This window comes from Sminthopsis crassicaudata, chromosome 1 (assembly GCF_048593235.1).
Source record: "Sminthopsis crassicaudata isolate SCR6 chromosome 1, ASM4859323v1, whole genome shotgun sequence".
NCBI lineage: Eukaryota > Metazoa > Chordata > Mammalia > Dasyuromorphia > Dasyuridae > Sminthopsis > Sminthopsis crassicaudata.
In genome coordinates this window covers 724,333,936-724,346,457 of record NC_133617.1, presented here as the reverse complement: position 1 = coordinate 724,346,457, position 12,522 = coordinate 724,333,936, and the positions used below count along the sequence as shown (strand labels likewise).

General features: G+C 34.6%; 1 protein-coding gene across 4 annotated transcripts in view; it reads right to left on the bottom strand.

Annotated features, from left to right (window-relative positions):
- The window catches only part of MDFIC2 (MyoD family inhibitor domain containing 2), a 153,379-nt gene that overhangs the window by 103,725 nt on the left and 37,132 nt on the right, over positions 1 to 12,522 (bottom strand). Inside the window, exon 3 of one of the 4 annotated variants that reach the window (XM_074284106.1) lies at positions 9,522 to 9,578. The exons of the other annotated variants lie outside the window; for them this stretch is intronic. Coding sequence (XP_074140207.1) covers positions 9,522 to 9,555 — 34 coding nt within the window. The 5' untranslated portion in view covers positions 9,556 to 9,578. The remainder of the gene's footprint in view (positions 1 to 9,521; positions 9,579 to 12,522) is intronic. 4 annotated transcript variants of the gene reach the window in all.

The window sequence follows — 12,522 nt, the reverse complement described above, 5'->3', positions numbered from 1 at the left end:
CATTGCCTGGAAATCCTTCCTAGAGAAACCCCACTTGCTCAAAGGGAGATGATATCATTTTACATATCATCTACTTTTTGTTTATTTTGAGGCTTACCAATATTATTTTAATGACTTATGGAAGGGGAAATCTGTGTGATTTGAATTTCCCTCTTCCAGCACTGGCCTCATCCAAGCACATTAATGATTATTTGTCAAAGTCACACTGTTTGCTTACAAGGTGTGAAGGCTTTTTAGACACTGTAATGACAGCTTTTGATTCACTTGATAATATTTAGAATAAGCCGTAAAAGCTGATCTCTTAGCGAGCAGACCGCTTTTATTGGCTTTTAGTGCTATTACCGCTGTCATAAGTGGTAAATTGGCCTAATGTAAGCAATACTGCTGTGTCATACTGGAAAAAAAACACTGTTTTATTTGGAATTTCTTTCTTTGACATGAAGGTATGGCAGCCCATGGGGAGCGGTCCGTTTTGCTCCAGTTGAAGAACAATGGCGGTAGCGATGGCACTGTCCATGGAGCATCACTGAACAGACAATGGGGTGAACTTGGAGAAATAGGAGTGAGGTTTGGACACACTCCCTTCAAGGGGATTGTATCTACATTCAAGGCACACATTCAAGCTTCAGTTATTTACAGTAATAAAAGAGAGGAAGTATGCTATATTGTAGTAGATAAAGAGCTGATCTTGGGGTTGAGAAGTCCTAGGTTCAAGGCCTGCCTTGGACACCTAATTAAATGTGTGTTGCAAGACAAATCACTTTAGTGCTCTAGGAAACTGTCTAAGACTTTAGATTGCTGATGTGTATAATTAAAGGACTTTACTCAAGAGTTTTCTATACCAAAGGAACAACCAATGGAAGAGAAGAGAAATATGAACAATTAAAAAAATCCTCATTTAAATTTCACTTTGAGATACACACACACACACACACACACACACACACACACATATATATATATATATATATATATATATATATATATATATATATATATATACATATGTATATAGTTGAAATATAGCAAATTGTCATATAGCCTGGGAATTGAAACATAATAATGGGGTTACTCTGAAGATTTAAGAATGAGAAGGGATTTCATTGGCCATCTAAAGCAACTCTTATCTGAAAATGAATCCCCTCTACAAGATACTTATTCAGTAATCATTTACCTTTTATTTAATACCCTCTGACTCAGAAATAAAGGGTGGAACCCATTTCCTCCTATGGCAAACCATTCCATTATTTCAATTTTCATTGTTTGTTAATGTTCCCTTCTGTCAAGCTTAAATTGGATTCTTTTTCATTTTTAACCATTGCTTTTGATTTTATCTTCTTGTACAGAGAACCCCTTCCAAATGACTGTAATTCACATACTTGAAGCCACCTATAATGCTACCATAACCTTATGAGTATTATTCTATTTTCTAGGACCAAAAATGCCTTGCCCCTTCAGTCAATCTTCATATAACCCTTTTCACCATCTTAGTTCATAGATCCATAGGATAAGGGTGAGGTAATCAAATGAATTACTCATTCACTCACTCACTCACTTAATCAATTATTTTAACCTTATTAAAGTAACTAAGAGAATTCTCTGCACTTGGATACCTTTAGAGATGAAACTACCTCTACTGAATCAATGAGCCAAAGGTTTTAAACTAAATGTGAAAAGTTCTTAATTAGGTTGGAAGGATAAAAATGCTTTTAGTCAAAAAATTAAATTTTGATCCATGAATTCAAAGGAAATATGTAGGTTGAGGAGGCTGTCACATTTTGGCTAAAACAGCAAGCCAGCTTGGAAGTCAGTATTCTGGTGGAGGGCCAATCTGGAGAAGCGGAGGGATTCAGCCCCTGAGAAGCAATGGCTTGGGGTAAAGGAGGAGAAAACTTCTGTTTCCTCTTTATTCCTTTGACCTTGTGAGCTGCAAAAAATTTGAAAAGATTTGGAATTTTCCATCTGTGCCCCTGTTCTGTTTCCGTGACAATGCTGGCTGATGGCAGTCCCTGCAATGGGAACCGTCCTAGACATGAAGAAAGGCAGTTTCAAAATTCTACAAAGAGTCCTCTAAGGGGGACTTAAGTGATCAGAAAAGTGATCTGACAACCAGTAGTGATGAAGTTTTCTTTTGCCACATGTGTTCTCTAAGCCCACATTCCTCTGTACTCTACAAGTATTTGTGGGAGAATACAACTTTCAATAAATAGATGTTTAGTGTCAACTATTGTTACTTTAGCAAATAACTGTTTCTAAAAGCTTAATAGAGCAAAGCCCAGCAGTGAGGGATAGAAAGAAAGATTCCATTTGAAATAATTATAGATAAAATAAAATATTTGGATGTCTACTTGCCAAGACAAAACCAGGAACTATTTGAACACAATTATAAAACACTTCTCACATAAATTAGATCAGATCTAAACAACTGGAAAAATGTCAATTGCACATGGGTAGGCTGAGCTAATATAATAAAAATGATAATTCTGCCTATTTTCTCTATTTGTTCAGTGCCATACCAATCAAATTGCCCAAACTTATTTTATAGAACTAGGAAAAAAATAATAAAATTCATCTGGAAGAAAAAAGGCTAAGAATTTCAAGGGAATTGATGAAAAAAAAATACAGATGATGGTACCCTAGCAGTATCAGATCTAAAACTATAATACTTAAAACTATTTGGTACAGGCTAAGAAATAGAGTGGTGAATCAGTGGAATAGATTTGATTCACATGACACAATAATCAAGGCCTGTAGTAATCTAATATTTGATAAACCCTCAAACTCCAGTTTCTTGGATAAGAACTCACTATTTGACAAAAGTGAATAGGGAAACTGGAAAATAATATGGCAGAAACTCAACATAGGCCTACATTTCACAATCTATAGCAAAATAAAGTCAAAATTAATACATGATTTGGGCATAAAAGGTGCTATCATAAGCAAATTAGGAGAGCAAGGGATAATTTATCTATCAGATTTTTGGAGAAGAGAGGAATTTATGACCAAAGAAGAATTAAAGAATATTATGTGCAAAAATATTTGTAGCAGCTATTTTTCTGGTAACAAAGAATTGAAAAATCAGTTAATACCCATAAAATTGGGGAATGGTTGAACAAGTTGTGGTATTTGTGGTACCATTAAGAATGGGAGATGATGAATTAACTGATTTTAGAAACATCTGGAAAGATTTACACAAACTGATGCTGAATGAAACAAGCAGAACCAGGAAGACATTGTACACAATAATAGCAAGAATGTGTAATGATCAACTATGAAAGACCTGGTTCTTCTTAGCAGTTCAGTGATCCAAAGCAATCCCAATAGACTTTGAATAGAAAATGCCACCTGCATTCACATAAAAGGAGATTGAATGTAAATCAACATATGCTATGTTCAACTTCTTTTTTCTGTTTTTTTCTCTCTCATGGTTTTTCCCTTTTGTTCTTTTTCTTTCCTAACATGATTCTTAAATCAATGTATATTAAAATTAATTAATTAAAAACAAACAAACAAACAAAAAAAAAAGCTTAATAGAGGGTGGAATCATGATAGTGTAGGAAAAAAGAAAAAGACTCACTTGAGCTCTCCCCAAAGCATTTCTAAAAAATTTTAAATAGTGCCAGAAGCAATTCCTGAAGCAGCAGAATCCACCAAAAGATGGGGTGAAATAATTTTCCAGCCAAAGACAACTTAGAAGTTTGAAAGGAAAGGGCTATTGCATAGGGGTAAGAGTTGGACATAGTCCAATACGAGCCTTGCCAGCCTAACCCCAGCAAACCAGAACCTTGGGAACCATTGAATTATAGGGGCAGAAGTTGTTTCTGGAGTTATCAAGCCACAGATGGCAGCAAGAGTGTCAAATAACTAATCAGAAAGAAATTACAAAGATCCTTATAGAGAAAGAACTTTTATTGCTTTGCCCATACTCAGATCTGGGTAGAAGTCTTAGGTATAAGTCCCAGGGTAAAAAAAGAGTACTAGTGAATCAGGGACCTCACAGTTTTAGGACAGAGGTTTTCTTGTGGTTGCTCATAGACCAGAGCACAAGAGACTAGTAAACACATTTCTCCTTGGGGAAAAAAAAAACAGAAAACTTATAGGTCCCTAGAAAGATATCTGAAAACAGTAGCACAAATCTCCTAAAATTTGGGACAGTGAGCAGAAGAAGCAGAGCTCCACTTTAACAAAAGGTTTAAAGTCAAGAAATAGGCTGGGAAAAATTTGACCATAGAAAGTCACTATGTTGACAAGGAAGATCAAAATACATACTCAGAAAAAGAAGAGTCAAAAGCTACTAAATGGAAAGCCTCCAAGAAAACAAATATAATTTGGTCTTAGGTCATTGAAGAACTCAAATAAGATTTTGAAAATCAAGGAAGAGAGGCAGAGGAAAACTTTGAAAAGAATGAAAGTGATTCAAGAAAATTATGAAAAAAATAAGTCAACAGCTTACTAAAGGAGGCACAAAAATGCTTAAGAAAATAGTACCTTTAAAGTAGGGGAGGTCAAATGGTGAAAGAGCATAAAAACTCAATAAGGAGAAAAATAGCTTTAAAAATAGAACTAGCCAAATAAGAAAAGATATACAAAAATTTACCGAAGGAAAAAATTCTTAAAAAGTAGAATTGGTCAAATGGAAAAGAAAGTACAAAAGCTCACTGAAGAAAATAATTCATCAAAAATTTGAATTAAGCAATGGAAGCTAATGACTTAATGATAAATAAAAAAAAACACAATAAAACAAAACCAAAATAATAAAAAATGGAAAACAACATGAAATATCTCACTGAAAAAAATGACTGGCATAGAAAATCAATCCAGGAGAGATGATTTTAAATTATTGGAGTGCCTGAAAACCATGATGAAAAAGAATATAGACATCATTCTTCAAGAAATTTTCAGTGAAAACTGCCCTGATATTCTACAACCAGAAGGTAAAATAGGGAGGTGAGGAGGAAATAAGTGAACCTTACTCTTCTCACAATTGGATTAAAGAAAGAATAACATATGTGTTCAATTGGTATTGTAACTCAGAAGTGGAAGTAAGAGAACTTGGTGGGGATGATATAGGAGAGGATGATACTGTCAGTTATGGTCATCAGAAGCAAAATCATTTTAGGGAGGGAGAAGGTGAAAGGAAAAAGAAAATAGAATAAATGGGGGGATAGGAAGGAAGAAAATAAAATTAGCAATATTAACTGTGAAAAAAATTGAAACAAGTTTCTCAGAAAAAGGCTTCATTTCTCAAACATATAAAGAACTCAGTCAATTTTACAAATTAAGACCCATTCTCCAATTGATAAATGATCAAAAGATATTGACAGTTTTCAGATGAAGTAATCAAAGCTATCTACAATTATATGAAAAAATGCTCTAGTTCACTATTGATTAGAGAAATGCAAATTAAAACAATTTTGAGATACTACCTCATATTCACTAATGGTGTCAGTATGTGAGTAAAATGAAACATTAATGCACTGTTAGTGGAGTTGTGAATTGATCCAACCATTTTGTAGAACAATTTAGAACTATACACAAAGGACTATAAAACCATGTATGCCCTTTCACCTAGCAATACCACAAAATAGGTTATGAATCCATAAAGAGATAAAAAACAAAAAGAAAAGGATCTATATGTGCAAAATATTTATAGTAGTTCTTTTCTGGAGGCAAAGAATTGAAAATTAAAGGGATGCTCATCAAAAATGACTGAATAAACATGATGTGTGATTTTGATGGAACACTAATTGTGCTATAAGAAATGATGAGCAGGATGCTCTCAAAAAAAACCAGAAAAAAGACTTACATGAGCTGCTGCAAAGTGAAATGTATTATGTATAAAGTAACAGCAATATTATAAGATGATCAGCTATAAACAACTATTTTAAGCAATACAATGATCCAAGACCACTCTGAAGGACTTATAATGAAAAATTTATCTATCCTGAGAAAGAACTAATGGTATTTGAATACAGATTGAAACATACTTTTTATTTTTAAAATTTTCTTATTTTTAAGAGTTTTTTGTCTTTCACAACATGATTAATATGAAAATGCTTTGCATGACTACACATGTATAATCTATGCCAAATTGCTTTCCTTCTCAATGGGTGGGGTTGGGAAAGAAGAAGGAGAGAATTTGGAACTCAAAGTTTTAAAATGAATATTAAAAATTATTTTTACATGTAAATCAGGGAAATTAGAATACTCAGTAAAAGCTTAACAGAATGATTGCCACAAACTGATAATCATTGGTGAAAACAAATCAGCAAAAGTTCATGAGCTATAGCATTAGGAAGATTACCTCCATCCCTTATGGTTATCCCTAAGACTCAGCATGGAGAAACACCTAGACACCTTCTAGAAATACAATGAAAATGGGAAATTGTTTAAGTAACTCCAAAGACTATGCTTTAATTATATCATAGATTTAAAATTGGAAGGGACCATATAGGCCATGAAGTCCAATACAACTATTTTACAGATAAGGAAAGTGGGATCCGAATCAGAAAATTAAAAATATTTGAAGTGGGTTTTGAATACAAGTCATGCTGATTCTATATTTGTTCTTTATTTGTTCTACTACACTGTTCTCTGGACAAACTCCAACTTATTCTCATCTTTTACAAATGTGGTGCCCAGAACTGTACATATAATTCAAAATGTAGTTCTATCAGGATAGGGTTAAGTGGCATTATGACTTCCTTATTTCTTGAATATCCACTTTTTGATGCAGGCCAAGATCATAGAAGGAACTAGGAAGCTGGTCAATTTTTTCCACTTCGGTATCACAACCCAACTTTCTAAATATACTTTATTCTAATATATATATATATACACACATACACACATATATATATATGTGTGTGTGTGTAAATGTATACATATATGCATATATACTTACATACATATACATATATACTTTTTATTTTTAAAAAAAAGACAAGACTTTATTCTCTCTCAGATTATCTATACAACCCCTTCAATCACTATTGAAGATGAAACATCTAAGTTTTGCATATAGGGAAGAAGAAATCTGGGATAACCAAGACAGTGGTTACTATGGACAATGGTTGACTGTTTCATCGAGTTGCTCTTTGTTTTAGGGAGTAATTAGCAAAATGTCTTTCCCTTAGTAAAACCTTTAAATCATTTTCTTGGCCTAGTTCAAGTTCCAAGAATGCAGGGCTCATTGTGATTTTCTTATATGATTTACCCCACCGGGGACACGTTGAATAAGCAGGACTATCCTGTACCTTTAACTGGAACCCACAATGTTGGCGTTTCTTAATTCTGATTTTTAAAAGCTTGATCTTATTATTAAAGTGCTACATAAAGTGCTTGTACTACTTAATTTCCCAGCATTTTGGAAAATAAGTCTGACCCAAAGATATGAAAAAGGTAGGATTTAAATTGATAGTTTTTGGTGTCACAGTGGAGAGTGCTGAGTCTGAATCGGAGAACTGAGTTCAAATTTGTCCCAGACACTTACTAGTTGTGTGACCCTGGCTAAATCATTAAACTTCTATTAGTCTCAGTTTTTCCGCTGTTATATAGTGATGATAATAATAGCATTTATCTCTAAGGATTGTCATGCAGATCAAATATTTGTAAAAATTTTTACCACAAGGCGTAGAACACAGGCTCAATATAAAGGCTTATTTCCCTTCCTTCTCTAGAATACTACTAGATTAAATTCTTATTCTTCTCATTTCTGCCTCCCTCTTCTATCTTTAGGTATAGGGTACTCTTATACAAACATTTTGCTCTATGAAGCATGCTCTGTACCTTTCTTTCTCCCACTTTCCATCCAACATCAGAGCCATAGTTAGGCAGTCCCACATTTAGATGGCCCTCACAGTACTTGTTTCACTTTTGCAATATAATTTATCATCTAGTTAATGAAAATACCTCTGTGATCAAGGTCAAGTTTTTAACCTCTCTGAGTGTGTTTCCTTTGCTATAAAACTTTAGCACTGTTCTAAAGTTCAATGAGATAAGAGTCACAAGTAAAAGGAAGAGAAGGAAAAAGAAGAGAAAAGAGAAGAAAAAGGAAGAAGAGGAGCAGTTAGATATGAAAGAAGAATAAAAAGGAGGAAGTTCAGTGTCATTAATCTTTCCTTCCTTTCTCTTTTCTTCTACTGTCTTTTTCTTTTTCCCCCTCTTCAGAGAGAGGAAGAGAGAAGGGAAAAAAGGAAGGAGGAAGATAAAAGAAAATAAGAAAGAAAAAGTTTAGTGATGTGGAATTTTTCTTTCTACCTTTGTGTACCTATCTCTCAAAAGGCGAGCTCAATTTACTGTGCTCAGTCTAGGTACAACTATTTGTGGTTGCAGTTCTGATGTACCCTATTTGAAATTTACCTGTCTGTTGCCCATTTTTTCTCAGGATCCCACTACTTGGGTAAACTGATTCCTTCTACTATGATAACTTCTTGTAGGTGTATTTTAATAGTGGAATTCTAGAAACAATGCCTTAACTCAAGGTATGAAGCTAAGATCTTGGGGAAAATTCAACTTGTGTAGCAGATACATTTTTAGTGTTTCTTAGGCTCAGTGTGGCTCTAAAAAGGGCTATTTTTGACTTTCATTTTCATTGTTTAGAGCTGTCTTTTCTGTGGGTAGGACCTGGCTAACAAATATCTTCTCTCCTAAAATAAGAAAAAAATATTATTGTTTTTATAATCCCATGAACTCATTTAGATGCTAACTTTTAAAACCACTAAAGAACTCCAAATCTTTTTTTTTCCCAGTAAGAACATATCATAATTTTAAATAACTGAAGATTTAAACTGGCCACAGAACTCCTTTGAACTGGACTTAGTTTTAGACGTGGGATACAGGAGAATTTCCATTTGACATCTGCCTGTCACTTCCCCTCAGTCCCCCATTCACAGAATGACTGCATTCCATACTTAGAAAGGGCTTCAGAGGTTTTTCAGTCCAACCTGTCTAAAACCAGAAAACATTCTGTGGAATAAACCAAGCAAATAGCCACCCAGTCATTAAATGAAAAACATATACATGTGCAACAGATTTTCTGGCCAATATGTTTCTTATTTTATTTATTTTATTTTGGTTTTTGCTATTTGATGGCCTTCCAATTTTATATCTAAATACTCTTGGAAACATCTGGTTTAGTCAAGCTTTCTGCAGATCTGTTTTCTATTTTCTAAGATGATCCTGTTAATAATAGAAATCATTTTACAAACAAATTTGTATCTTCAAGTAGCATTGTCTTAGTGCCATTTGTCTCTACCTGGCAAGGAAGTAAAATATTTTCTAACTGAGGCAGCTTGGAGATCTTTCAACCTTCTTGTGGCGGACATTGTTTTATATTTGCTACTTCAGTAGAAAATGTACCATTCTGTGTCAATGATTCTCCCTTAGTCATTTCTGATTTTTTTTTTTAGCATTTATAGATTGTTTGGATAGAATAGCTTGGAAATGTTGTCGTTCTATATCATATATTTTCACTCATTTATTGTCAGTTTTGAGTTTAATTCTAATAGAACAGGACTTACCAAATCCAGATGGTTGATTCTGAATGATCCACATATAGGTAAGCAGTTATTTCTTGCCTATTGAGAGTAAAGTTCAATTTTTGTGTGGTTAGCTACTGGGTACTTATTCTATTAATTTTTAGCTGTCTTCTTGAAGTAATATTGACAGATAGTACAGAAGATAAATTGTTGGCCCTAGAGTCGGGAAGATCTGAGTTCAAATATCTCCTCATGTATTTAGTTGCTGAATGACTCTGAGTATGTGATTTAATCTCTTTTAGCCTCAATTTTCTTATCTGTATAATGGGGGTGAATAATAGTAATACCTACTTCTCAAGGCTGTTGTGAGGATCAAATGAGAGAATATTTATATATCATTTAGCAATAACTAACACATTTAGCCAAATAATTGATGATGAATAAAATGTGCACTAATGAGATTGAGCCTCAGATCACAACCTTGGGATATTTCCAGCTTGCTAAATGACTTTAATGGAAAATTTTGATCTTTATGCATAAACTTCCTGAAAAGTGACCTCAGTTGGCTGATTGTTGAGTTGTTTCAGTCATATCTGCCTCTGCAATTTGGGCAGAGATTCTGGTGTGGTTTGCCATTTCCTTCTCCAGTTCATTGTATAGATGAGGAAACTGAGGCAAGCAGGGTTAAATGAATTGCCCTGAGTCTTATGGCTGTCAAATATCTGAAACCAGCTTTGAATCTATGAAGTTGAATCTTTGTGATTCCAAATCCAGTTCTACTATACCACCTAGTTGGCTACTGATAATTGTCCTGAGAGGTGGTTTGGTGGATGATATCTTCATCTTACTGCTTACTAAGTCTAGTATAGCTCTAACTTTTTCCCCTTTCTTTTCTCTGATGATGAAAAATACCTGTGAAGCCTCCCACAACCCACAGAGTGTTACTGAAAATCAATAGCAAGTTCCACTCAGGCGGTTGCAGTATATGTAGAGATCCAGAGGGAGGTCCTGCTTTAAGTCTCTTGAGCTCAAGGTACTCTAAGAGTGTCAGATATAAAGTGTAAAAAGTGCCTTCCTTTCTTTTTCTTCTAAATTCTTCAGACTTAACCCTCTTCTTAGGGCTCTTTTCTTCATTAATTTAAATATTTGGAACAACTGGCAATTTAAACATAAAGGAAAATCAAGTCATATAAAGACATGGTTGAGTTTAATATGGCAATCAATTTAGGCTAAGCACCATTAATAGGGTTAGCCTTTTACTATGTCTTTTACTATTTGGATTAATTAAACTGGGGCTGTGTTGATGGAGCATGGAAGTCAGTCCTCCAGTTTCTTGAACTATAATGTTGGGAACTATTTGCTAGGCTCCTTCTTCGATAGCAGAGGCCCTTAATTTGGGGCCTATAGATGCCCTATTGGGTCTGTGAAAAGAATCCAGGGACTTTCTGCACTGGGAAGAGAAAAACTCACTTTTATATGTAAATTAGAATTTTTTTCACTTATGAATTAAAAATAAGTATTCTGAGAAGACAGCCATAGACTTTATCAGAGGGCCAAAGAGATTGAAAAGACAAAGAGCTCCTATTCTGTGGTGTTATTATTTTGTATGTAGTGACTTTCTTCCATAACTCTCATACCATGAGGAGAGTAATATTTCCCCCTCAGGAACTGAAATTCTTAACCAAATTTTATCCAAACTGAATTAATGAACATTTTTTTTTTTAAATAGAATCTCAGGATTTCAGATTTGAAAAGCTACCTCATCTAGTCATTAGACTCATTAGTCTAGTCATTAGATTCATATCCCCAAATGTTGTTATTGTTGTTGATTGTCCTTCCTTCTTGAAAATGGCCATGTTATCAGGGAGGTGATGCCATGATATGCAAATGAATTGGATTAATGAGGGAGGGCTGATTAAGGTCATCAGTCTCGCCTTCCCTCCAGAATCATCTGGGTCCAGGGACAAAAAATGGAATAGGATGAGTGAAGATGGCTCTGGATGCTGTGGGAGACCTAGGCCTTTAAACTAAGGTCTTCAACAGGTCTCAGTTGACTTCCTTCTAAATGAATCTTTTATATACCTCTCCCATTCCCAACCCTTCCCCATTCTCTTTCCCCCCTCTGTCTCTCTCTCTCTCTGTCTCTCTCTCTCTCTCTTTTTGTCTCTGTCTCTTTCTTTTTCTGTCTCTGTCTCTGTTTCTCTTCCCTCTCTCTTTCCTCCCTTCTTTTCCCCTTCTCTTGATCTCTGTCTCTATCTCTTTCTATCTCTGTCTCTCTGTCATATTGACTTTCCTAAAATACTTTCAGTGAGAAAGACCCTACTACTTTGGGGAGGGCAGGTCATCACACTCATGGAATACACTAATTGAAAGTTTATTTATTTGTTTGTTTCTGACAGGAACACTAAAGTTACCTCTTTCTAGCTTCTACCCATGGATCCTAGTTCTGCAATCTGGGCCAAAACAAAGGAAGTTTAATGCTTCTTCCTTAGGGCAGCCCTTGAAATGACTAAAGGGATAAAAAACTTAAGGATTCAAATACTCATAATTCTTCTCTGGCTTTCTCCTTCCAAGTCTTCTATTCTTTAGGCTAAATAATCCAAAGTTCCCTTTACAGATTTTGATATAGCTTGGACTACAGGGGCTTTCACCTGCTCAAAATTCATTACCAGTTTATTAATGTCCTTCTCAAGATGTATCACCCACAGTTGAATACACTCCTCAAAATATAATTTGGATCCAGCAGCATGCATTGAGACTTTCATCTCCCTGTGCCTGGAAGCTCAACTGAATCCAAAGTATTCATGTTAGCTTCTTTGGCTGCTATCTTATATGGTTGGCACATTTCGAGCTTGTAGTCCCCTAAACCCCCCAGATTTCTATCAGACAAATTGCTCTCTAACTATGATTACCCCTTAATATACTTATGAAGTAGATATTTTGAACCCAAGTGTAAAAATTTACATTTATCTATATTAAATTTCATTAGATTCGATCCAATGTAGTCTTCTGCCAAGATTTTTTTGGATCCTGACTGTCATCT